Source organism: Coffea arabica, chromosome 2c (genome assembly GCF_036785885.1).
Source record: "Coffea arabica cultivar ET-39 chromosome 2c, Coffea Arabica ET-39 HiFi, whole genome shotgun sequence".
Lineage (NCBI taxonomy): Eukaryota > Viridiplantae > Streptophyta > Magnoliopsida > Gentianales > Rubiaceae > Coffea > Coffea arabica.
The window spans coordinates 84,405-112,262 of NC_092312.1; the positions used below are offsets into that span (position 1 = coordinate 84,405).

Consider the following 27,858-nt stretch of genomic DNA (forward strand, 5'->3'; position numbering starts at 1 on the left):
TAAAATCCTTTTCAATAGGCGTCATGCATCGTTAAAAAATATTATAGAAAGGACATTTGGTGTTGAAAAAACGCTTTCCGACATTGGAAGGACCAATGCAGAATTATATGTGGCAACACAGAACAACATTGTCCTCACTTGTTGTGCCTTGCACAACTTCATGCGAGAGCACGTTCTAAATTATGCATATTTTAATGAACAAGAAGCGGCTGGAGCTTGGGTTGATAATTTGCATGGGACAACAACCAGTTGATATATCGGCATAAGGAATTGCCAATTGGAATAAAAATTGAAGAGTAATAGCCGATCACATGTATTATCACCATTATCATTAGATTTTAGTCATAGCTGTGCTTTGGAATCGAGCTATAATTAGGGAAATTTGTGAACCTATTCCACTAGTTTATCTACTACGGACATGCTAAGTGATCGCGTATCTCTACCAAACTCTCTGCATCGCATTTTATTAATCCAAAAAGGTTTTATTCAATTTATTTGAGTGTATAATTTTTTTCACAAAATTCTAAAAATTTCGTAGAGGTGTTTGTTAAACATTGTGTGAGTTTTTATAAGCTAATTCAAAAGTAATACAAGAGTAAGGAAAAAAGTGTAAGGCAGTAAAAAAAAAAATTATTTTTCAATAACAGCTAATCCAAACGTAATTGTCTTTAAAAAACAGATAATTTTTTAATAAATAGGTAATCCAAACGACGTTGGAGTTTCAAAAAACAGTTAGAGTAATATTTTTCAAAAATACCTCTAAAAACACAGCCAATGACGTGTTTATGCTGACTTAATGTCATTTTCTCAACTAAAAAAATATCATTTTCTCAAAATATTTATAATCTTTTCTCCTCTATTTCTTTGGCTTTTTTGTTTTTCCCGCCTCTCTTTTCGTGGGCTAGATGAACAATCGGGAAGAGCAAGCTGAATTATCCTTTTTAAAAGAAAAAATTAATATATTTAAAACAAAAGCGATTCTGAATTCTCTTTCAGCATAGAACTTTTATTTATCTTTGTATTTAGTAGTGATTTTGTTTCCCCTGAGCTCATTCTTGTAAAGGAGAAGCGGGGAGGGTGGTAGGTCATCAGGGGATGGATGAGGGTTTATGGGGATAAAAATAATAATATCATCATAGCCGTAGCGAGTGCCGTTGCATTTGCTTTCCGCGGCGTCAGAGGAATAAGCATCAGAACAGGATTCGCTGCTTCTTCTCCTCTCCACCAGCATCTCATTCTCACAAATTCTTTTTCTTATTCATTTTTCCGATCACGTTTCCCTTTCCCTTGCCCTTGTCGGGTTGTTGTTAGCGGTGGTGACTCGTCCTTATCGACCATGGATTGGCCCGCCAGCAGAGTCAGAGAGACTTTCGTCAACTTCTTCGAGGGCAAGGGCCATTTCAACTGGAAATCCAGTCCTGTCGTTCCGCTCAACGACCCAACCCTCCTGTTTGCGAATGCAGGTTTGTTGTGTTTCTTGCTTTCACTTTTAATTGTTTGTTTGCTCTATCAGTTCATTTTATAGTGTTCTCTCTTGCGATTTCATTTACAAATTTCCGCTGCCTTGGTAAAAATAAAATAAAAATTTGCTTTACAGGTATGAATCAATTTAAGCCTATCTTCCTAGGCACGGTAGATCCCAACACTCCCCTGAGCAAACTCTCCCGCGCTTGCAACACCCAAAAGTGCATTCGTGCGGGTGGCAAACACAATGATCTCGACGATGTTGGCAAGGATACCTACCACCATACTTTCTTTGAAATGCTTGGCAATTGGTCATTCGGGGACTATTTCAAAGGAGAAGCAATTGAATGGGCATGGGAGCTTCTCATCAAGGCAAGTCTTGCAATTTCGAATTAGCAACCTTGTTTGAGGAATTGCTTTTTACCATCCACTGTCATGAATTTGATATAAAGACACCTAATTGGCACCCCTCTCACTTTTACTTTGCGTCTCTAGCTAATTATTTCTACTGGCATATTGTTAAGTGATGTTTCCTCAAATTTTGATGGTTTCTTTTGTCTGAACTAGCGGGCCACTAATTTTGTTGGTACAGGTATATGGGCTACCTGCAGACCGAATATATGCAACTTATTTTGGTGGTGATGACAAGTCTGGTCTTCCTGCTGATTTTGAAGCAAGAGATATCTGGCTCAAGTTTCTTCCAAATGAACAAGTTTTACCTTTTGGTTCTAAAGTAAGCCCCCTCTTTAAGTTATTCGGTTGGAGCAACTTCTGTTTTTCCGGTCTCAAAATGAAACTTAAGGTGCAGAAACATGGGTTGTCAACTTTTGAGATTGGGTGAATTTCAGGGTAGTTGGCTTGGAAATTGGATATTAAAATCATTACTAAGATGGTGGAGATTGATTCATAGAATATATGAAGTCTAGGAGCAAGATGATTACAGAGAACCTAGGATCAATTAGATTTAACATTTAAATGTCAACAATTATTTTTCAAAGTCAGGCCAATAAAATAAAGAAGGAAATCAAGTCGTCCAGTTTCTTCTCTATCGATCATAACATCAAGAAAATCTTCCTGCAGCAAGATAGGGCAGTGACTGAAGAGAAAATGATACCACTGGACATTCTTGTTTACTCAAAATAGTAGCACACACTAAATCGATTAAATCCTTTTATTTTTGGATAGATGATGAGATTTTGATTTATTGCTTAGTTCATTGTTTGTTCAAAATAGTTTTATTTCTATTGTTTATATAAAAAGGAAAAAAAAAGTACAAGGGAACTTTGGGTTTGTGGAAATTAGCTGCAGTCTTTAGCCCTTGCCGGACCTCGTATGCTGGTGCCTTTCGTTGTGCTTGCCTTTTTATGAGCTTTGTTTCTTTCCATACTAGACATGATAGGAGATTCTCATCCTCATATGAATTTTCTGTGGTAGCTTCGATTATACTTCCTTGTTAAATTGTCATGCTACCTTGATTAGGACAACTTTTGGGAGATGGGTGACACAGGGCCGTGTGGGCCTTGCACGGAGATACACTTTGATAGGATTGGAAATCGTGATGCTGCATCACTTGTCAACCATGATGATCCTACTGTTATTGAGATATGGAACCTTGTCTTTATTCAGGTAGCATCCAGCGATGCTGTTACATTACGTATTTTATCTGATTTTGCCTCAAGTGCACAGACTGAATTGCTTTCAAGTCAAAAGAATGTTATTTCAAGTGAACTTGTCTTCTAAGTAAGTTTAACTTATTGATATGTATTCTGCAGTTCAACCGGGAAAGTGATGGCTCTTTGAAACCTTTACCTGCAAAACATGTTGATACCGGAATGGGTTTTGAACGTTTAACATCCATTCTCCAGAACAAGATGAGCAATTATGATACTGATGTGTTCTTACCAATATTTGATGCAATTCAACAGGTACAATCGCAGCCATGTGACGTTGTCTATCAAAGTATTGAAGATTGTGCACAATTATATTCCTGGCTGGCTAGTGCAATGCAATGGTGTCTCCTTTTTGTGTGTTTAGCTTTGTAATCTTTATGTTAAGGCCAGTATGGTGTCACTTGTCTCTTTTCATATTCTTTTCCAGTATTCTGTAAGTTATTGATTTCTGATGATACATTATGATTAGCATTTTGTATACTTTCAAATGGTTGAGTTGAAAAGGAACAAAATCACACAAGAAGAATCGTAGGTATTGTATTATTTAGAAGGGTATGGAGGAATAATTGAAGTAATTAGATTAGCGTGTGATTCGAAATTTGAATAACTTCTGCTAACTCTGTTCAGAAAACCACCTGCCACATATGTAAATTTTCTCAAATCCTAAAGCTATGGTGCTGTTCTCCGAAATTTTGAGCAACTGCGTTACAATCACAGAAGCTACTATTAGCATATTTGTTTATCATTTCACTTTTCTCTTTGACTACCCATACCTCTTCTCCCCTACCTCCCCAATTATGTTCTTGCCACATTTGGTCTATCGCTTCAATGATTGTTATTTGAAAGATGCTCTTTCTCAATCTTGCTAATTTTTTTTGGTATATGATTACGTAAACCTTGGTCATTCTGATGCTTTTTCTTATGGTAATATATGCACCAAAGTTGTTTTCTTTTTCTTTTTTTCCTTTTCTTCATCTGCAAATGTTATATATAATTCTCTTGCCCAGATTCATGTCCTACTTTAGCATTCTTACTGCTTTCATTATGCTGGAATTAAAGATGAATTTTCTTTTGACTAATATGGAAAGATATGGTCATATTGTAGTTTGATTATAGCATTGAATTTCCTCATTTATGTGGTGTTTGGGAATTTAGGACTTTGGAGACAAGAAAAGATTAAAATAGAGGTAGTAATTGCCTCCTTTCTTGAATTTTAGAAAGAATGTAAAAGAAGAAACCTAGACTACTACAAAGAATAAATCCTTCTGTTGTGTTGCAACTTATGGGTAGAGATGGGAACCTGATGTTTGTTGAGACCTTCTTACTTTTAAAGCCTTATCAGATCATTTGTCTCATCAGATTAAAGGCTTAACATACACAGTATATAAGAAATTTCATTATCCTAACGGAAATAGGGGTCTTTTTGTTTTCATCTTCCAAGCAAAATGTCTGATCTTTACTCTTGATTTCTTTTCTCTTAACCAGCATAGCATCGGAGTTAGAAATTCTCATTTCTCATGTGAGATGGCGTGTCTCTCCACACTTTACAGCTCGCCTCTTTCTTTTTGGTCCCTGATTAATATTAAGAAGAAATAAAATCAATTTTCTTTGGTATATGTAAAATTAAACATCCAGTATTTTGTTGTTGATAATTTTCTGGAAGTAAATATGTTATGTTTTTCTATGCTGGTAGGCAACTTGTGCTCGAGCATACTCTGGAAAAATTGGAGCTGATGATGCTGACAACATGGACATGGCATACAGGGTTGTTGCTGACCATATTAGAACTCTGTCATTTGCAATTGCTGATGGTGCTTGTCCAGGTGGAGTGCAGGAAACTTTGACTTGGTCCCTCAGACTGGCTGCTTGCCGAGTGTGACTCTTTGTAGTCTGTGAAATTTATTCTTTTTCTTTTTGAGATTGCAGACTTAGTTATGTGTAATAACCAGCTAAGTGTAATATGGCTTATGGCTTTGATGCTGAGCTGTTGGCCAGTAAATATTAACCAGGGATTGCTTAGTTTTTTTGATGGCTGTGTCGTTTCCATTTTGGTAGCATTGTTGGTATTCAAGTTCAAGTTACTTAGTCTTTCTAGCTATGTAGGTAATGAGGGTCGCGAGTATGTACTGAGACGCATTCTTCGACGAGCAGTTCGTTATGGTACTGAAGTCCTCAAAGCAAAACAAGGCTTTTTCAGTTGGTACGAATGCTACACTTATATACATTTCCGTCATGTTTAAATCCAGTACTTTAAATCTGGTGCTTTTATTTTATTCTAATTCTCCACAATCTTTATTTTTCCTGTTTGCCAAGTTGGGTGGGTTGTAAGGCTATCAATTATATTGTGTAACTTGTACGTTCATTTATGTTTGTGCTGAAAACAGTTTGGTAAAGGTCGTTGTAGAAGTGATGGGTGATGTTTTTCCTGAGCTGCGGCAACACGAAGCGCACATAATCAATACAATTGCTGTTGAAGAAGCCAGTTTTGGCAGGACCCTTCTTCATGTGAGTTTTAATACTGTTCATATGCATTTAGTACTTTCGGTAAGCTTGAGTACTATCATTATTCGTTGAGATTGCTTGGGTTACAGTACATCAAGCTTTTAGCATTGTTAAAATGATATCATTGCTGTGTTGACATACACAAAAGTTGCTGCCATGTGTTGCAAATCACACTTTCACTCGATACAACTATTCTATCACACTTTCACACGATACAACTATTCTGGGCATTCAAGGACATGTAATTCTCAACTTTTTACATTTTGTTTGACTTTGTTTTGTGCCTGGAAGTAAGTTACTCAGGGTCTCATGGATTAACAATTTGTAATAATGTTGCCATTGGAAGCTAAAGAATTTAGTCATAGTTTTTGAGTATTTTGGAGCGGATAATGAGGGGAATGAAGATAATTGCAATCTCCTGCTTATGACTTGGATCCTTGTTGAATATTTTTTCTTACTTTCTTCCTGCATTGTGGTGATAATAGAGCGCATAACCTCTCAGACCATAATTTGATATGATTTTCATTTTTGTTTTTTCAGATTTGTCTGCTCTAAGTGTCCTAGTAATTTCATCTGTAATTGCATCAGCATCACTAATTGTCATTTTTTTTGGCGGTATATTTATAAGGCTGTGCTATGTTTGTCTGATTATGTTCCTTTATCAGTAATCATCATTGTCTGGGGAATACCATTAGAGCTATTTATTTTTTATGGAAAGGTTGATTGTTGATGTTTTTCCTTGTGGTTGCTCTTTTGTTTGTTTTGTTTATCAATATCTCATGTGTGGAGGGAGATATTTGCCTTTTGAGTAATTGCAGTTCAAATATCCCTGATTCATCTCTGGACCATTTGGATGAGTATCGAGTATCTTATATACTCTGTCTTCAGGGAATTGAGAAGTTTAAAAAGGCTGCTCAAGATGTTCAAGGAAACACGTTGAGTGGACAGGTAACTATTACTTTTCCTGTTTCCTGTTTCCTTTTTCCATTTTCCTTTGTCCTTCTTGTTTCTCATGAATATTCATACTGTGCTTGTACTTCATGTCTGGAGCCTATTGATTGCCATCTTCCATTATGTGAATTTTGGTGTGTCAGTATTTGTAGCAAATGATACATCACAAGCATATTTTACCATGTGGCTGTTGGCAGCCTACGCTTGATAAAAGTGTGATTGATGATTCTTTGGGTACTAGGTTGGGAAATTTTCCGGTATTTGATAGTTTGCTTTTGTTTTAAGTTGTACCTTAACATAATCCTTTCGAGGGGGCACAAAATTTTCCGATAATTAACTGATATTAGCTGTTCTTAAAATAATTGTTGAAATAGAGATAACTTAATTGTGAAGTGTTAAGATTGAATTTGGAAAAGAAAAATAAGTAAATTACTTTTAGGTGGATGAGATTGATTTGGAAAGGTCTATAATCCTTTTGGAATGGGATAAACAGACCATTTTTTGGACTTTTTGGTACAAATGTGGAAATTTATCTTCAAATGATATTTGTCGGTTCTCTACTTATATTTGCTGATATAGGTGTTTCAGTTGCTTTTCCATCAACCTCCTTATTCATTGATTTGCAATGGACTAATTTGTTGCTATAAATGCCATATGACTTTGGTTGTACCGGCATTTTCAGAACAACCTCCTTCAGAAAGAACTTACTAAGATGTACTTATGGTGCTCAAAGCAAAGAAAAGAATAAGAGCATTTGGGAAATTTTACAAAATTATGAACATGTGGACAATCTTGATGCTTCAGTGACAAAATTTGAGTAAATTGACTGGAATCTGCCCCTTTCCTCTTCCTGGTCCTTTCTATTAAATAAGAATTCCTGTACAATCTAATTTTGGTAAACCCCTATATATACTTGATTGATTGACCTAATATACAGCTATTGTAACTGATTTTCTATTCTAGGTAAGAAATATATACAGATTTTAGCCATAATGTCTGTTATAATCTGCCATAATCTTTCCCATAATATCTGCCACAATCTTTCCCATAACCTCTGCCACAATCTCTGCCATAATCTTTCCCATAATATCTGCCACAATCTTTCCCATAACCTCTGCCACAATCTCTGCCACTGATACCATTGATATCCCCCCTCAAATTGATGCTGGCTGATCAACAAGCATCAATTTGTCAACAAGAAAGTGATGACGATTTTTGGAGAGAGCTTTAGTAAACACATCCGCAATCTGGAGATCAGTGGGGATATGCGGAAGAGAGATGACCTGAGCATCATATGATTCACGAATAGAGTGACAATCCACTTCAATGTGTTTGGTACGCTCGTGAAATACTAGATTAGCCGCAATTTGAATTGCACTAGTGTTGTCGGCATGGAGCGGTGTAGACCCTTTTTGAGGAAACCCGAGCTCACCTAACAATCCACGGAGCCAAACAATTTCAGAGCATGCAGAAGACATAGCACGATACTCAGACTCCGTAGAAGACTTAGACACCCTGTCTTGCTTCTTGCTTTTCCAGGAAACGAGAGAAGTACCAAGGAACATGCACCAACCAGTAACTGAACGTCTAGTATCAGAACAACCAGCCCAATCAGCATCACTATATGCAATCAGGCGAATAGGAGAGTTTGCTGGAAAGAAAAGACCACGAGAAGAAGTGCCTTTCAAATAGCGAACAATGCGGCGAACAGCTGCCAAATGAAGGTGCCGAGGTGCTTGCATAAACTGACTAACTTGTTGAACAGCAAAAGAGATATCAGGGCGAGTAATAGTCAGGTAGTTTAGACTACCCACCAGCTGTCGATATAAAGACGGATCAGAGATAAGATCACCTTCATCATGACGATACTTAACATTCACTTCCAAAGGGGTATCAACGGATCGACCATCTTGAAGACCAGCCAAAGCAATTAACTCCCGAATGTATTTGTGCTGGGTTAAGAAAATACCGGTGGAACTAGAATATACCTCAAGACCTAAAAAATACTGTAAAGAACCCAGGTCTTTCATATGGAAACAACGTTGAAGATGGTCTTGAAGTTGAGAAATCAATGCATAATCAGTCCCGGTAATAACAATATCATCAACATATACAAGAAGTATGACAATGCCTTTAGATGTCTTGCAAAGAAACAAAGAGGAATCATACTGGCTTTGGACAAAGGAGAAACCAAGAAGTGTGGAACGAAATTTATCAAACCAAGCACGTGGAGCTTGTTTCAAACCATAGAGTGATCGTTTCAACTTACAAACATCACCTGAAGGTGTGGAGAATAACCCTGGTGGTGGAGTCATATAAATGTCTTCTTTCAGATCTCCATGTAAAAAGGCATTCTTAACGTCCATCTGTCGCAGTGACCATCCCTTAGAAGCAGCAATGGCAAGAACAAGTTGTACCGTAGTCATCTTTGCTACAGAAGCAAATGTCTCCTCATAATTGATTTCATATTCCTGTCGATTACCAAGGGCCACCAATCTCGCTTTATGTCTATCAAGCGTTTCATCGGACCGTAGTTTAATGGAATAGACCCATTTACAGCCAATGGGTTTTACACCAGTAGGACAAGGTACGATGTCCCAAGTATGATTCTCCAAAAGAGCTTGAAGTTCTTCGTCCATAGCTTTTACCCAACATGCATGTTTAGTCGCTTGAGAATAAGAGGAAGGTACTGCAGTGTCAACTAAAGCGGCAGAGAAACCATACCTATCAGGAGGTTTGCTGATACGGGAAGATCGTCGCAGAGTCACAGAATCATCAGAAGTGGTAGGCAGTGAAGCAGGATCGGGAAGGATTTCTACTGATGGAGGTCGTCGACGTTGATAGACAATGCCAGGTCTAAATCGTTGAATTGGTGAAGAGATATCATCAAAGCTAGGAAGAACAACATTGTTGGAAGGAAAAGTGTGCTGCTGAAAATAGTACTCATGCTCAAAGAAAATGACATGTCGAGAGACACGCAAACGATTAGCAACAGCATCATAACATAAGAATCCTTTTTGAGTGGTGCTATATCCCATAAAGGCACACCGAACTGACTGAGCTGCAAGCTTGTGGCGCTCATGAGGTGGTAGGTGAACAAAACAAACACAACCAAATGTGTGTAGCATGTGATAATTAGGATGTACACCAAAAAGACGATAATAAGGAGAATCAAAACCCAATTGTTGAGAAGGCAATCGATTAATCAAATACACAGCAGTTGACAAAGCTTCAATCCAAAATCTAGGGGGTACAGAAGATTGCAAGAGTAATGTTCGAACCATATCCAACAAATGGCGGTTTTTGCGTTCAGCCACCCCATTTTGTTGAGGGGTATAAGGACATGATCTCTGAGATACAATCCCTTTGCGTTGCAAGTAGGCTTGGAAGTCATGTGACACATATTCCCCACCATTATCAGACCGTAAGATCTTAATACAAGTGGAAAACTGTGTCTCTATGTAAGCCACAAAGGTTTGAAAAACAGTAAACACCTCAGCTTTAGTGCGCAGGAAATATATCCATGTGAACCGACTATAGTCATCAATGAATGTCACAAAGTATTTATACTGCGCATGTGAAATGATAGGAGTAATACCCCAAACATCACTATGTATTATCTCAAAGCATGCACTAGCACAACCAACAGAAGTAGGAAAAGGTAACATCTTACTCTTCTCCAATTTACACACAGAACAATCAAGAGATGATGCATGAGTAAAACCTTGATCTTTAGCACCAAGAAAACCACGCTTTATTAAATCAGATAAAATGACATTATTTGGATGACCCAATCGTCTATGCCAAATTTCAGCCTTATTGTCAACAATCATAGAGGCTAAAGATAAAGTTCTAGGAACAGTAAATTGCAATGGAAATAATCTTCCCACTCTAGGCCCCTTCGCGATTACCTTCCCCGACATCTGGTCCTGTACAAGACAACCACCACGAGAGAAATGTACATCACAATGATTCTCCACTAGCTGTCCAACAGAGATTAAATTAGTAGACAACTTAGGAGCAACAAATACATGGCGAAAAGAATGTCCAATATCACCAATAGCTGTAATTGGAAGATTACTACCATTAGCAATCTGAATATTTTGGCAACCAGTATATGGCCGCAAATTTTGTAAAAAATCAGATGAACCAGTCATATGATTGGTCGCTCCTGAGTCGATAAACCAAGTAGATGAAGCTGGCTTACCTTGACCTTGAAGTCCAAGAGCAGAAAATTCAGTAAGAATCATCTGCTGGACCATTTCTGGGGTCATAACAGTCTGGCTGGTTGTAGACGTAGGACCAATAACAGGAGCATCTGGAACAGTAGCTTGAAAAGCTTGGGCTCGCCTGTTTTCCGGACGTGTAGGACATTCCTTGAGAATATGTCCACTTTGCTTACAGTAACTGCAGAATTTCTTACCACAATTGCGAGCAATATGGCCAAACTCCTTGCAGCTGTAGCACTGCATTTGTCCCTTTCCTCTATTCCTTCCTTGTGCAGCATAAGCAACATTGACAACCTCTGATGTCCCACCAGCTGCACTTAGAATTGACTGTGTAGCCAATCTTTGTTCTTCCCGTAACAATTCACCAACACACACATCCAAAGAAGGAACTGGATTTCGATTCAGCAATCCACCCCGAGCAGTCTCAAATTCTGGCCTCAGTTTCATCAAAAACTGATCACACATGCTAACTTGATGAACTTTTTGAAAGCTTGCTAAGGCCTCCTTAGGTATCTCAAAGTAGATGATATCAGAATATTCACCCCACAGATTTAGAAATGCAGAATAATATTGCTCAATAGAGAGATTACCTTGACTAAACTTACTGATATCAAGTTCAAGTTGAAATCGTCTTGCAGTGTTGTGTTGATGATATATGCGTTTCAGAAAATTCCATATCTCCTTTGCAGTATTAAATGAACGTAAGCTGTTCACCATATGAGGTTCAATGGATGCTAAAATCCATGAAATAATTCGTGAATCATTTGATTCCCATTGACTTATTTCTTTCTCAGTTCCAGAAGCAGTAGAAGACCCATCAATGTGACCCCAAAGCTCCTTCCCTTTCAGAAACATTCTGAACTGAAATTCCCATGTTGCATAATTCTTCCCTGTAAGTCTGATACCCAAAGTCTCTGCAGATTGTCTTCCAAAAGAATTCTCAGCAGCCATTCTTAACAAAACTCAAATGCAAATCCGAAATCACAGAAATATCAAAACCAGAATGTTGATTAGAAATCAACCCAAAAAGCTATAGAAAAAAAATACTCAAAATATCTTATAGATTCAAAAGGTAGGCTCTGATACCATGACAAAATTTGAGTAAATTGACTGGAATCTGCCCCTTTCCTCTTCCTGGTCCTTTCTATTAAATAAGAATTCCTGTACAATCTAATTTTGGTAAACCCCTATATATACTTGATTGATTGACCTAATTACAGCTATTGTAACTGATTTTCTATTCTAGGTAAGAAATATATACAGATTTTAGCCATAATGTCTGTTATAATCTGCCATAATCTTTCCCATAATATCTGCCACAATCTTTCCCATAACCTCTGCCACAATCTCTGCCATTGATACCATTGATATTCAGTGTTTCAGTTTATTGTATCATAGGTCATTTTAGAGCTTAATAGTAGTGTTTTCTTCTTTTGAAAGCTAGAGTTTGTTGGAGTCAAAAGTTTGTTCTTAAAGTCATATATAAGTTAAGATAGTCAAATTCAACTTCTGACACTATTTGCTTTTAACTTCTGTAGTTGTTGGGTTTGCTTGCTAGGATATTTCCTTTGTCTGTGAGCATTCAAAGCCTCCTAGAGTAGTACTTAATTTCTTCTCTTATATTGCTTTTGTATGTCTTGCTTTTTTTTTAAGTTATGAAATTTGTATTTTGTTTAATTTTTTCCCTAGAAATGAATGTACGCTCATTACAGGTGGTCAGTTGTAGAGAAACTAGATGGAATCCCTAGAATTTCTACTTTCTAATCTTGCTTCTCCCAAGCTCTTCCATCCTCCGTCTCCTGTCCCAGATTTAGACTCTATCTTAAATTTATAATATCATATCATCCCTAGTTACAGATAAAATTTTAAAAATTCGAAATTTTGAAGGTTGATAAAGGAATCATAGGATGAAAGAATTTCTATCCTATTGTGTGAGAAACTTTTTGGCTATGCTGTTTTGACTCTTGTACTCTTTGTTTGCTTTGCTCTTTCATCATTTACTTCAAAAGAAATTCAGGTGGTGTTATTTGCAACATGCGGTAGCATTAGCATTGGGAGTCTTCAGTTGGGAAAATTTTATGAAATCAAGATAATTTTTATGAATTCTAGTCTTCGATAACTTTCCTGAAATGCTATGGTCACTAGTGCAATTCATACATATTCCTCTCTATAATATTTCTATTTTAAATTTGATAAATTATGAAATTCAGTGTTTTGATTTTAATCTTGCAATTTTCATTTTATACGCAGTGCTGCTTTTATGATGAAGCTTTTGGCAGGATTTACCTGATTTGATTCAAAATATGTTTCCTACCCGTTAGTTCCAGGTAGTTTGACATGCCTAGATGTTGTCAAGCTCGTATGCTGACCTTTTACTCTCTTGCTTTGTTGGTTGCAGGACGCATTTGTGTTATGGGACACCTATGGGTTTCCTTTAGATCTTACTCAGGTGATGGAAACCTATGCTCTCTCTCTCTCTCTCTCTCTGTGCGTGCAGCACGCCGGTGTGTGTGTGGTCTTGTGTATTGGTGTACAAAACCATAATGTGAATTCTTTTCCTTGCGTTTTACCAGTTGATGGCTGAAGAAAGAGGCTTGGTGGTTGATGTCGATGGTTTCAATATTGCCATGAATGAGGCAAGGGAAAGATCAAGAAATGCTCAGAATAAGGTGGTCAGAATAAGGGAAAGATCAGAAAAGCTGACATCAATATATTTGTCTGACCCAAAGTTGAGAAGGGTTTTTCTCTGACAATTTCTTACTTATCTGTTTTGATTCTGATCTAATTCTGGCAGCAAGCTGGTATTGGTATTGTAATGGATGCTGATGCTACCACATCTTTGCGCAAGAAAGGGGTTGATGCAACAAATGACACATTCAAGTATGCATGGTTTCAGGTTTGTTTATTGGTCCTCATTATTGACTAATCAATTCAACTGCATATTAGGTTATTAAATTCTTCATTTTTCTTTTCAAAATTCTCTCTCTCTTTTTGGCTTGCAGGAATGGGAAGGGTTTAATTGTTTAAATCCTACATATCCCACATCCAGTATCTGTTTATGTATGGAGTTGTTTTGTTGTGAAACTCCAAAGTCTCTGGCATAGTTATCTTCTAAGCAATTGGGTTTACGTTTTGAAGTTATTTATCATTTCTGGGAAGGCCAGGAAATCCTGGCAGTTCTCAAAGTTGAACATTCCTTTATTTGCTAACATATATTAATTAGGGATAAGCAAATTCCTTTAGAAAAGAATTGAAAGTGCCAGAATATGGCCCCTCTGGTCTGCTTGTTTGCCTGACCATTAAAGATAGACATTGGATCTTTCTGAACTCTAGAGAAGCACATTCTTGATTGAGTTTTGCCAGGTAAAATATGTTTTAATTGTTTAAATTCTACATATCCCACATCCAGTATCCAATAAAATGTTTACTTTTGTCATAATTATTCTTCAATTGGTACTCAGTTCAATTTTATGTTCCCCTTACTGTAGTATACTGAAGAAAATTCCAAAATTAAAGAATAGTAGATATCAATGAAGATAAAATAACTCTTTTCCTACTAAGTATCATTTCATATCCATGTCATGGTTTGTCAACCCCATATTTACTTTCAGGATCATGAAAGTGAGATAAAAGCTATTTATGGAGGGAATGAGTTTTTTCAAAGTGCTTCTGGTGATTTTAAAGTTGGTATCATTCTCGAATCCACAAGCTTTTATGCAGAGCAAGGTGGTCAGGTAAAGTCTGTCCTGTCTGTTATATTTAGCTACTTATGATTTGTAAATGGTTTACTTCATTGGTGTTCAATCTACAGCTAGTCAATATGTTGGTGCAATGTTTTAGTAGCTTGGTTAGTTGGCAAACTATTAAAGAGAATCATATTCTACTGAACTGTTTGTTTTTATGGTTTAGGGCTGTCCCATTGCTGATTAACTCTGCTGTAGAGTCGCAGATGTTACAAAATAGGTTGATCTGGACTCTCAGATGTTTTTGGTAGAGATCCCTTAGATATGGGATTTACTCTTTTGGTTGCTTTTAGAGCTATGGTACTTAAGAGGAATATTTGGTCTAAGGTTAAAGTTCTTGGTAATGGACCGTCTTTGGTGTCAAACTTTTTTTTGCTATGTGCTGACTGGATGCGTACTTTGATGGATTGAGTTGGTTTTGCTTAATCTTGTATCCTGAAGGTATTACAGTAGTTTTAGCAAGAGATGAAAGCGATCACAACTACAGCTGTGGTCGAAGGAGATTTCTGGAGTAAAGTTGGGTAATTAGCGTATTCTTTGGTTGACTGGTTTGCTTGGCTCCTGGTCTTTTCACTAAAAGATATGTTGGTGAGAATCTTTTGTTCAGCAAAGGAAATGGCACATGTTGTCTTCATTTTTTTTCTGTATGGGGTTTTTGGCTTCTCTTGTACAAGCATCACAGCAAGGAAAAACCTATCTGGCTGGTGAATTTAACAGATCTTATTGGCTTCTACGTGCATAGATACTACCTGCTTCATTTCAGTTGTACCTTTACTGAAATAACTTGCTTCCATCACTGCCACGATATGACAAATGATAACCCCTGTTGTCTGCAAAAGCTGAATATAATGAAATGTATAGTATGCAGTCTGATGTTAGGATTTAGGAGTTTGAAATTGTGCAAGGTCCTTAGATGATAGTCCCATTGCTTATAACTTCTTTTGCCTAGATTTACCTCCAGACGAGACTATAATGGTCATCATTCATGGAGGATTGCTGTTTTGGAAATTTAAAATTGATCTCTTTCAAGGTTTGAAAAGCTTTTCTGCATTCATCTGGAATTTTTGAGTATCTGAGGCAGCTTCTTTGAATGTTGAAGTATTAGTGAATCTTTTGCAGTTCTATTTCTTCTTTAAGTTTTATTTCTATCTGAGATAGGATTAAGTTTAAAGCATATTTTCTGTTCTGTAGCAATAGCATCACTTATTATACTAGAGAGACATTGTTATGTCTAAGTCTGTTCTTTTTGCTATAGATATATGATACTGGATTTCTTGAAGGCCCTTCGGGATTGTTCCAAGTTAGTGATGTTCAAATCTTTGGAGGGTTTGTTGTTCATATTGGTTCTTTCTGTGGAAAGACTGATAAATTCAGCATTGATGATAGAGTGATTTGTAAGGTGAGTTTCCTTTCTTGTTGCATCTTTATGATATAGAAATCTTTATGCATGTTTTTGCTCTGTTTCTCCTATCTATAGTTATCTTTCTGGTGAATTGAGCAGGTTGACTATGACAGGCGTGCCAATATTGCTCCCAACCACACCTGTACACACATACTAAATTTTGCTTTGAGGGTAATTTTCTTATTTGGAATGGTTATTATCTTCTGAGGTTCTAAAATTGTTGTTCCTCTTCTAAATTTGCCATTCTGTTTGGATCATTCAAGTTGAACACTTGAAATTGCTGTGACATGAGTGCAGGAAGTACTTGGAAATCATGTTGACCAGAAAGGTTCTATTGTTCTTCCTGAAAAACTGAGATTTGACTTTTCCCATGGTTAGTTAGCCCTTAATCAAAGAGTACAGATGCATATATCGGTTCTTTAGATTCTAAATACACGTTGCACATTCTTATGCTATAAGTTCTGAAATTAGGTAAGCCTGTGAAGCCTGAGGAACTCAGAAAAATTGAAACAATTGTGAATGATCAAATAAAAGCAGAAATGGACGTATTCTCAAAGGAGGCAAACTTAGCCGATGCAAAGCGTGTCAATGGTTTACGAGCTGTTTTTGGAGAAGTAAGATTCATTGTCTTCTTTGCAATGTTGTAGCACATTTAAGTATTATTTAATAAGTGGCTCTAGTGGAAATCTCATTTTTGGTAGCCTTCTGATTGTTTCTATAGGTTTATCCTGACCCAGTTCGAATAGTTGCAATTGGTCGAAGCGTGGAAGATCTGCTGGCTGATCCAGAGAGTGAAAATTGGTTATCAATATCTGCAGAGCTCTGTGGCGGTGCGTGTTTTCTTGTTATATGGTTTTGCATTGATACTTCTTGCGAGCTGAATTTCAATGACTTGCTCAGGGACCCATATTTCAAATACGCGAGACGCCAAAGCTTTTGCTCTTTTGTCTGAAGAAGGAATTGCCAAGGGAATTCGTAGAATTACTGCTGTCACAACGGTTAATGCTTTGAACGCTATTGAATTGGCTTCATTAATTGAGCAGGAAGTGAATGAAACTTTTAAGACGGAAGGAAGCTTACTGGAACAGGTAGGTTCTTATTCACTTAATTCTTTTGAAAAGGCCTCACTTGGTAAACCATTCACTTGAAAAAATTTCTTTTTTGTTTATTAGCTGCAAAACATTATTGTTCTACTCTTTTAACCTGGCTTGTTGATATTGTGTTTTTGGTTAAACATGAAATTGATTCATCAGTAATGATGATTTCGTATTAAAATGTAACCATTTTGTATGTGTAGCATTTATAGCCGTCCTACTTGGCCCAAGTAAGATTTTTGCCAACTTTTCTATTGTTGCTATAATGGCATATTAGTCTTTTTCTTTTCTCACATGAGCACAGATAAAGCGTTGCTTTATTCCCCCCCCCCCAACTTTTTAGGGTATAACTGACTATCCTTATTTGAATCCAATGTGAGTGTGCAATTTTAAACACCTCATACTGACTCCAATTAAATGTCTGCCTTTGGCTTAGTCATGATAAGAGGACATTAGTCCTCTTTTAGAGTCTGGACATCAAGATGTGACTCCCTTAGTTTGAGAGATTTGTTTGTGCTATCTGGAAATACTTGCATGGTCTTTTTGCTGTTCCCGTTAGAATTCTTGATGAAAATGAAAAGAATTAGAATCTGACAGCAGATGTAAGTGCACTACCCTAAAGCTATAGAAAAAAAAAACTAGTACATAATTAAGTAGTCTATTCTTTACTCTTCTGTTGGCAGCTTTATGTCTTTCATTTCTGTTTTGTTTGGGTACAAAAAGATGTCTGGCTAGGTTTTTGACCAGGCCAGGCTGTGGCAATAAAGGCCTTTTCAAAAAAGTCAGTGCAGTTGGCGGTCTTCTTAGTTTTCTTTATGTTATTGTTGTCTTTAAGCCTAATGCTTCGTGTATGCGAGAACACATGTTTTTGCTAAGAATAGGTTTCCAAACGATAAACTCTAGCTTCCAAGACAAAGGAGTTGGAGCTTTCTTTGCAAATTTCTGGCTTCTCAGAGATTGGTAAATTGGATGAATCTAGAGTTTCCTTTAAAAAGTTTTTCTTATGCACAGATCCACGAAATTGCAAATTAATTGTATGAGCTTGACAGAAGAGGAGGATCTAGTTCTTTGTAGTTTAGTTTCCATGGAAATAACTGGTGCAGCATTGAATTTGATTGGATAAAGTGAAGTCAATAGAATGGAAGGGTTGAAGAGAAGGTTGGAAATTTTGGCCTAGTGGTGTGTGTTTGCAGCTATAAACGGTTATTCATGTCTATTTGAAATTCTAGGGTTTACTTAGTTTTGGTTCTCGAAATATCCTTTCATTCCAGATTTTCTGAAACTAGTCTGCTCGAAATATTGGTGATGGTTTATCCTGTAATTTTTTCCCTCTGGTTGTTTAGTGCCTAGACAATCTTATGCCTGTTCTCTGCTACTGATTTCCCTGCAAGAATCATCTTCGCTTTCTCAAGGAAATGATTGTAATTGCTGGTCATTGGAATGTCAAATGCATATGGAAGTTTGGACTCTCAGAAGTCTTTACTGTCCTGGATGTGTGCTGAAATGCACATTAAACTATATTCTCCATGTACCATGTTTCTTTGTAAGTGAAAACTAAAAAAGGGAGAGAAAAACACTCTTCTTCATTATACTTTTAGACTACACAATGTACAAATATATACACAAGTATAACCTAATTTAGATCCTAAAATCATGCTAATCTAAATCAATCATAATATAATCAAATCTTCTAATATTTGATACTATAATCAAAGCAAATCAAATCTAATATTTCCTAATATCTACAATATCAAATCAAATCATATATCTATGATTCTACAATATTAGATCACATATCTTCAATACTCCTACTCAAGATGGAGCATAGATGTTAACCATGCCCATCTTGCCGCAAATATAATCAAATCTCGGATCACTTAGAGGTTTAGTGAAAATATCAGCTAACAGCTCTCTTGGTCTCACTTGATTGGTTCAGATCAGGTTTTGCTGAATTTTTTCACGAACAAAGTGGCAATCAACTTCGATATGCTTTGTTCTCTTATAAAAAACTGGATTTGATGCTATATGAAGGGCGATTTGATTGTTACACCATAACTTCATTGAAAGTGAATTAGTGATTCCCACCTCACACAATAATTGATGTATCCATATAAGCTCACAAGTGGACTATGCCATGGACCAGTATTCAGACTCTGCACTAAAGCGAGATAGTATATTTTGTTTCTTATTTTTTCATGATATCAAATTACCTCCAATAAAGACACAATATCTAGTTATAGATCTATCAAATTTATAACCTACCCAATCTACATCTAAGAAGCATTCAACATGAGAATGACCATGATTACCATATAGTGTACCACGTCCTGGAGCTCCTTTAAGGTAACATAGGATTTGCTCTAAAACTGTCCAATGGGTGGTTCTTGATGAGGACATAAATTGACTCATAATACTAACTGGATATGTAATGTTCAGGCGAGTCACAGTAAGATAATTTAACTTTCCCACTAATTTCTGATACATTTTAGGATCTGAGAATTACTCCCCATCATTTGCTATAAGTTACATGTTGGGGATCATTGGTGCACTACGTAGCTTAGCACCTAGCTTTCCTGTTACTTTCAAAAGATTAAGGACATACTTCCTTTGGCATAAGAAGATACCTTGTTTACACTTTGTAACCTGAATGCCTAAAAAGTATTTCAACATATCCAAATCCTTTGTTTGGAAGCGCAATTGAAAAATTTTTTTAAAAACTGCAATACCTGCAGTGTTACTACCAGTAATGACAATATCATTAGCATAAACAACAAATAGGATAAGACCAGTTTCATATTGTTGATAAAAAATAAAATGATCAAAATTACACTTCTTCATGCCAAACTCTTGAACCACCTCACTGAATTGTCCAAACCAAGCACGAGGATTTTGTTTTAAGCCATATAATGACTTTCGTAGTTTTCAAACCTTACCCAACTCCTCCTGAGCAACATACCTAGGTGGTTGCTCAATATAAACCTCCTCTTGCAAATGTCCATGAAGGAATGCATTCTTAACATCTAACTGGTACAAAGGTCAATTATTAGTAGCAGTAAGGGAAATAAATAATTGAATTGAGGTGAGTTTTGCTACTGGAGAAAACCTGTCTTGAATAATTTACTCCATATGTCTGAGCATACCCTTTTGTAATAAGACGAGTTTTGAGGCGAGCAACAGAACCATCAGGATTGATTTTAATAGCAAACACCCATTTATAACTAATAGGTTTCTTATCTGTTGGTAGATGAATCAAATCCCAGGCACCATTATTGTCTAGAGCCATCATTTCTTCCTCCATAGCAGCCCGTCAATCAGGATATTCCAAAGCCTCAGATAGGTGTTGAGTAAGAAATATTGAATCTAAAGAAGTTGTAAAATAACACAAGGAGGGAGACAAATGGTCATATGAAACAAATGATGAAATTGGGTAAATGCATTATCTTTTATCTTTTCTTAAAGCAATAGGCAAATCAAGACTAAAATCTGGAGATTGAGAAAGCGGTGGATCAAGACTCGGATTTATATACGGAGAAGGTGACGGAGGATGTGAATCAGTGTTTAGGATGACGAGAATACACTTGAGTGATTGGTGGTCTTGTAAGAACTGTTGTTGTAACAGTATAGACTAGAGTATCATCTTTCTCCCCCTTACTACTGTAGACATTAGATTCAAGAAAAAATGGATATGTCTCAAAAAATGTAACATCAGCAGAGACTAAATAACGATCTAAAATTGAAGAATAACATCTATACCCTTTTTGAAGATGTGAATAACCCAAAAATACACACTTGAGAGATTTGGGATCTAATTTAGACACTTGGGGACGAGTATTACGAACAAAACAAGTACACCCAAATATACATGGCTCAATGGGGAATAAAGTTTGGATTGGAAACAAAATTGAATAAGGAATCTCACCAGCAAGTACAGAAGATGACATTCGATTAATCAAGAAACATGCTGTTGAAACAGCATCTGCCCAAAATTGCATAGGAACCTTCATGTGAAATTGGAGGGCTTTAGCAACTTCTAATAAGTGCCTATTTTTTCTTTCAGCAACATCATTTTGTGTTAGGACATAAAAATTGGTGAAGGATTCTATTTTCTGACATATATGAATTAAAGGGTTTAAAAAAGTACTCTTTTGCATTATCACTTCGCAAAATGCGGACAGACACATTGAATTGTGTTTTTATTTCAGCGAAAAAGGAACAAAAGATACTAAATAAATCTGAATGACTTCTTATTAAATATAATCAAGTAACACGAGAGTAGTTATCAACAGATGACAAAATACTTAAAATTAGACTTAAATACTATTGGACAAGGGTTCCATATATCAGTGCAGTAATTTAAAGGGGGATGCAGCCTGTTTATTGACTATAGACGAGTAAGCCAAATATGCATGACTCACAATCTAAATGGGATAAATTTTAAAAATTTGGAAACAGCTTCAAGATGGGTGGGGATGGATGACCCAAACGATAGTGAATTTCAAGCAGATTCAAAGTGGATGAACATGCAACAGATTTCGGCACTTTCATTAAAGGGGTTTCAAGTGTATATAGGCCGCCAGACTCACGTCCTTTACCAATAATCTTTCTGGTCATAAGATCCTGAAAAACATACTATTCAGGAAAGAATGAGACAAAGTACTAGAGAGTTTTTGTAATTTTACTGACTGAGAGTAGATTAAAAGAGAAATTAGGTTCTTCTATCGTACTCTTTGAGTTACAAGTAAGCCAATCATTTTTCAGAATCTGTGTATTGAATTTTTGTTTATTATGTTTATGTAATTGAGTGCTGAAGCCATATAACCCATATACGGGTACTGATTAAAAACTCTGAAGATTCGAGGTTTAAATTGGGTCTGTCATTTAAATTGTTTCTTTGTTCCTCGTTGTCACTTTCAGATGATTGAATGAAATTGAGGTGCTGAGTGGGGGTTTGTTTAAAAAAAATCCTAGCCTTATAAACCGTATACGGGTATTGGTTTATTGCTCACATCTTTACAAGCTTAATATTTTTTAACATGTTCATGATAGAGAACATACACAGAAACTAGTGTTTACACTCTAGATAAATTTTTTTGATGATTGAATGAAACCAACGTGCTGAATTGAGTTGGCTTTGAAAAAATTCTGGCCATATAACCCATATACTAGTATTTACCAGCTGTTTCTTTGTCTTGCAGTGCTGAAGTTGAGGATTTATGAACATTTGCCCAAAATTAAAGGTTTGGAAGTTGGTGCTGATGTGGTTGGAGTTCTAGAGGGCTCTGGGTTTGAGAACTTGCTGAAGCTTACCAGCTATAATGGTAAACATTGTCACTACTTGATTCAGGCTTTTGCAACCAAGTACAGTAGTGACAATCAAACGTTTATTTTGGATCAAAATGGCAATCTCAAGCTCTATTTTGGTTTGAGGGATATTTTGCATATTACTGGTTTGCCGATTAGCGGCATGCCGCTGATAATACAAGAAGCACAAGGGGAAGACATTGCTAGGGAAATATTTTCAAATCTGGAAGTTTATCATAAGAATAGAGGCTTTTCTTTGAAGACTTTGAAGCACATTGCTATAAACAAGACTTCTGAGAATGAATTTGAACACCCTTTAGAAATTAGGGTGAGGGCAACAGTCTTGTATTTGTTAGGATGTTTAATGTTTCCGGATTCATCTGCCACCCATGTGAGAGGCATATATGGAGCTTTCTTGAGAGATATCAAGAAAATATCCCACTATGCATGGGGTGAAGCATGCTTGGTGGAGATCCACAATAGTTTGAAGATGTTTTCGTTGGCTAAAGATTCAATAGAAACCATTGGCCTTGACGGATCAATACTTGCATTAATGGTAGGTCATCTTAAATTTCATTCTTTTTTAGTTTCCCTATTGGTTTGGCTAAGGATTTTGGCTGATATATCACAATGCACGGTTGAAGCAAATAACCAGGTGTTTAGATGACTTGACTGAGGTAAGTTTCTATAACTACTTTTAAATATCAGCCAAAATCCTTAGCCAAACCAATAGGGAAACTAAAAAAGAATGAAATTTGAGATGACCTACCATTAATGCAAGCATTGATCCGCCAAGGCCAATGGTTTCTATTGAATCTTTAGCCAACGAAAACATCTTCAAACTATTGTGGATCTCCACCAAGCATGCTTCACCCCATGCATAGTGGGATATTTTCTTGATATCTCTCAAGAAAGCTCCATATATGCTTCTCACATGGGTGACAGATGAATCCGGAAAAATTAAACATCCTAACAAATACAAGACTGTTGCCCTCACCCTAATTTCTAAAGGGTGTTCAAATTCATTCTCAGAAGTCTTGTTTATAGCAATGTGCTTCAAAGTCTTCAAAGAAAAGCCTCTATTCTTATGATAAACTTCCAGATTTGGAAATATTTTCCTAGCAATGTCTTCCCCTTGTGCTTCTTGTGTTATCAGCGGCATGCCGCTAATCGACAAACCAGTAATATGCAAAATATCCCTCAAACCAAAATAGAGCTTGAGATTGCCATTTTGATCCAAAATAAACGTTTGATTGTCACTACTGTACTTGGTTGCAAAAGCCTGAATCAAGTAGTGACAATGTTTATCATTATAGCTGGTAAGCTTCAGCAAGTTCTCAAACCCAGAGCCCTCTAGGACTCCAACCACATCAGCACCAACTTCCAAACCTTTAATTTTGGGCAAATGTTCATAAATCCTCAACTTCAGCACTGCAAGACAAAGAAACAGCTGGTAAATACTAGTATATGGGTTATATGGCCAGAATTTTTTCAAAGCCAACTCAATTCAGCACGTTGGTTTCATTCAATCATCAAAAAAATTTATCTAGAGTGTAAACACTAGTTTCTGTGTATGTTCTCTATCATGAACATGTTAAAAAATATTAAGCTTGTAAAGATGTGAGCAATAAACTAATACCCGTATACGGTTTATAAGGCTAGGATTTTTTTTAAACAAACCCCCACTCAGCACCTCAATTTCATTCAATCATCTGAAAGTGACAACGAGGAACAAAGAAACAATTTAAATGACAGACCCAATTTAAACCTCGAATCTTCAGAGTTTTTAATCAGTACCCGTATATGGGTTATATGGCTTCAGCACTCAATTACATAAACATAATAAACAAAAATTCAATACACAGATTCTGAAAAATGATTGGCTTACTTGTAGCTCAAAGAGTACGATAGAAGAAGATTGGCTGGAAGGAGACTGACAAGGGGACTTCGTCTGAAGATTGGGTATTTTTATCCTTTGGAGATTTAAAAGGAGATAGAATTCTGAAATGACTCATTAGAAGAATTTGTGTTCGAATAGCATCAAACTTAATTAGTAATCCTACAAGAAAACTCATTACAGTCATTTGTATAGAATGAGAGAATTCAATTCCTCATATACTCGTTTAAAATCTATGAAATATTTTGTAAGGGATCTCTGCTGTTTTTTCGGACGGTAAAATATCTTGCAAACATCATATATATGATTTAAATTATCCTTACCAGAATACAAGAAAGTCAAATAATCCATAAGATCTTTAACAAACTCATAATGATTGATCAGATTGACTATCTCATTATCAATAGAGTTTCGGATCTGCAAAAATAGTTTTGCATCTTCTCTTAGCCAAGTCTTCTTTTCTTCCCCATCAACGGGTGGGTCATGAGTGAGATGATAATCTTTATCGATACTGCGCAGATATATCCGAATAGTTTTACTCCAATCCAAAAAAAAAAAATTTTCACAATTTGTGTTCAGTAATCTTTGATGTTGTAGGAATAACATCAAAAATTACTGTTTTCATCTCTCTACTATTACCTATCTTTTCTGCCATTATAATTCACATAAGAAGGGTCTAAAAGTGATTCAGTAGGGTCATGTTAAAAAACAAACTGGTAATCAAAGCCTAAAGCTCTGATATCAAGAAAACTAAAAAAGGGAGAAAAAAACACTCTTTTTCATTATACTTGAAGACTACACAATATACAAATATATGCACAAGTGTAACCTAATTTAGATCCTAAAATTATGTTAATCTAAATCAATCTATAATCTAATCAAATCTTCTAATATTTGAAACTATGATCCAAGCAAATTAAATCTAATCAAGTCTAATCTTTCCTAATATCTACAATATTAAATCAAATTACATATTTATATTTCTACAATATTAGATCACATATCTTCAACAGTAAGAAACATCAGGAAAAAATCTTTTAATCCACTCTGTTGTTCTCTTCAATTTCTGTAACTTTGTTTATTGTTTAAGGATTTTCAGATTATGCGGGTGAAGTGTTACTATTTGGTGTCCTGGCTCATCACAAATTTGAAACTGAGTTCAAGCATTTCTGATGAGCAAGGTCTCATCAATTGTCACATTTTCTTTTCTTCATAGTTATTTTCTGCTTTTTTGAACCCTGAGATGCTCTCTGACTTGGACCAAATTTTGCAACAACTTGTTGAGCATCAGGTTTGAGTTTGCAGGGTGATGTTTAATGATTTGTACTTGCTTTCCTGTCTCTTTTGCCTAATTGCTTTGACAGCTGCAATCTCTAGAAGTGCATTTCTTATGTGAAATTATCTGAAGCAATTGCAAATTTGCTGCTAAATTTATGCTTTATCTTGGATTTTTTTTTTTTCCCCCTTATTACCTGATGTCTCGTTAAGCTATGTTTTCATCGATTCCAGAGAGTCACTAAATTGAATGGTCGTGTGGAAGGTGCTGCTATTCCAACAGTTAAGAAGACTGATCTCAAGGCCAAAATTTCTGTACTTCAGGTACTTGTACAACTCTTTACATCTGTCTGTATTTGTGCCTGTGATTAGGTAACACAGAAGGTAATTCAGGTAGAAAAGGATGAAAAAGATTAAGAACTAATATGTGCTTTATGGTAGAATCAAATCATTAAAGCCAAAAAGAAGATTGCCGAAGAGAATATACAGAATGCTGTTAAAGTTGCATTAGAAGAGGCAGAAGTTTCATCATCTCATGGAAAGGCATACTGCATCACTCATGTCAATGTTGGTGCAGATACTGCTGCAATCCGTGAAGCAGTTCTTAAAGTGACAGAACGGAAGGTTAAAATGTGTTGCTGCCTTGTAAAATTATATTGATCTACCAATGTAAACTCCACTGACTGTCCTAGTGGATTTACAGGGCATGGCTATTATGGTCATTAGCAAAGATGGAACTGCAAACAAGGTTGTGGCGTGTGCTGGGGTTCCGGAGAAAATTGATCAGTTCAAGCAGCTGGATGCTAAGGAGTGGCTGACTGCAGCTTTGGCGCCTTTGAATGGAAAAGGAGGAGGAAAGGGTCGTCTTGCTCAAGGCCAGGTTTGAAATTTGTCATGCTTGTTGAAGTAATTTTGCTAAAAATTCTGTTTTGGAGATGTTCTTAACATCTCTTTATAGGGTGTGAGGAAAACTGGGATGACTATTTTACCTATTTATGCTTCTTAACCCTTTCAGGGATCTGAGGTATCACATGTGACGGAGGCGATGGACATTGCGGCTTCTTTTGCTGCACTGAAACTTAAATAATAGAAAGACCACTTGGTGCTGTATATACGCCACCAGAAACTTGGTTCATGACCTAGAAAGGGAGATTTTGTTTTGAAGTTGGTAAGACACTAAAGATATTCTGTCACACAACATTTAGTCGGCTTAATTTCAATGAAATTTTAAAAGTCAAAGAAGAGCAGCCTAGATGTATATTGTTGCAACCAAATGCAACATAATATGACAGGTGGAAGTCTTCGTCTATTTTTTTTGTTGATTTTTACTGTAAATATGTTTGTCTAGGCCACATGTACCTGACTATCGCTCTTCATGCATCCCACAATGATGCAGCAATGGTGCGAGCCTGTGTACGGGATTTCCCTGTGTATTATGTGACTTGGGAATTCCGAAGAAAGATATCGATATTGGCGATCGTGATATATCTCTACTAAGATGAATGTCAACCATGATGAGTAAATGAAATTGTTGTATTGGCCCATTTCTTTGGTGAGGTAAGTGCTACTGATATTTGATTGAGAAGGAAACCCTGCTAATAGACACTTGCACGCTTTATTCTGCTAATACAAAGACACCATGAAATTGCATTACACTTGTACTTCTGCTCCGAAGTCTTGAAGATGTGTGCTAGTTGTACTTCCTGCTAATAAAGTAGATTGAACAATGTTGTTCAACTTCTGATTTGACTTTGAGAATGTCGCATCTGTTCTCTTCCACTCAGGCTTTTTCTTAGTTGTCGCTGCAGGGTCTTTTCAAGTTGAGCTGCAATGGATTCCAAATTGTAATTGATGCTTCTATTTTGTGGTTTCTTCCAGTATATTTCAACTAACTTTATAGATGACTGAATCGTACTTCAGTGCTGTTGGTCTTTTTCATTCATCAACATATCTAGTCTATGCGGGAATGGGGAGCTTTTCAATCGAGTTCTGATTGCTGACGTGGCGAGCTTCCATTGGCCGATTGGTGGTCGTCTGCCTCGTGTGAATTCGCTCGCGTGAATTTGGTCCGTCCAGCCGATTGTTTCTTTCTTTTCTTTGTTTGCTTGGATGTCTACATTGGAGCCTGCCGCAAAATTGTGGTCCCACGTCCTTTGGTTTTTTTTCCCTTTTCTTTTTTTAAAATTGGATGGAAGTGCTTGTTAATAACCTTTTTTTGGATGCTACAGCCCCTCTCATTCCCTTGTTGGTTTAGAATTATCCCGGCAGAATTATCCAATAATTCCCTTATTGAATTGGAATTATCCCTCTTTTTAAACTATCTAATTAGC

General features: G+C 36.5%; 1 protein-coding gene across 5 annotated transcripts; it reads left to right on the plus strand.

Moving 5' to 3' along the window:
- The first annotated feature begins 849 nt into the window (after positions 1-849).
- Positions 850-27,848, plus strand: LOC113724750 (alanine--tRNA ligase-like). 5 transcript variants are annotated; one of them, XR_011828000.1, is made up of 25 exons: positions 853-1,463; positions 1,598-1,836; positions 2,057-2,197; positions 2,944-3,090; positions 3,237-3,389; positions 4,828-4,957; positions 5,238-5,334; positions 5,519-5,639; positions 6,525-6,584; positions 13,215-13,265; positions 13,390-13,485; positions 13,611-13,712; positions 14,428-14,550; positions 15,815-15,958; positions 16,061-16,132; positions 16,259-16,334; positions 16,433-16,575; positions 16,683-16,791; positions 16,862-17,049; positions 25,763-25,852; positions 25,970-26,152; positions 26,232-26,408; positions 26,544-26,696; positions 26,877-27,085; positions 27,337-27,848. XR_011828000.1 is itself a non-coding variant. In XM_072073108.1 (23 exons), the coding sequence occupies exons 1-23, from the start codon at positions 1,100-1,102 to the stop codon at positions 26,613-26,615; spliced, it is 3,078 nt and encodes a 1,025-aa protein (XP_071929209.1). In that variant the 5' UTR covers positions 853-1,099; the 3' UTR covers positions 26,616-26,775. The 5 variants fall into 5 exon arrangements, 1 of the variants encoding a protein (XP_071929209.1); XR_011827993.1 differs by having other exon boundaries at positions 27,407-27,848; XR_011827987.1 differs by having other exon boundaries at positions 26,877-27,370.
- The last annotated feature ends 10 nt before the right edge of the window (positions 27,849-27,858 follow it).

Excerpts from the sequence above, each read along its gene's own strand:
- LOC113724750 (XM_072073108.1), top strand. The coding sequence starts at position 1,100 with ATGAGGGTTTATGGGGATAAAAATAATAATATCATCATAGCCGTAGCG. Across the intron at positions 1,837-2,056 it reads CATGGGAGCTTCTCATCAAG|GTATATGGGCTACCTGCAGA; the intron begins GCAAGTCTTGCA and ends TTGTTGGTACAG. Across the intron at positions 5,640-6,524 it reads TTGGCAGGACCCTTCTTCAT|GGAATTGAGAAGTTTAAAAA; the intron begins GTGAGTTTTAAT and ends CTCTGTCTTCAG.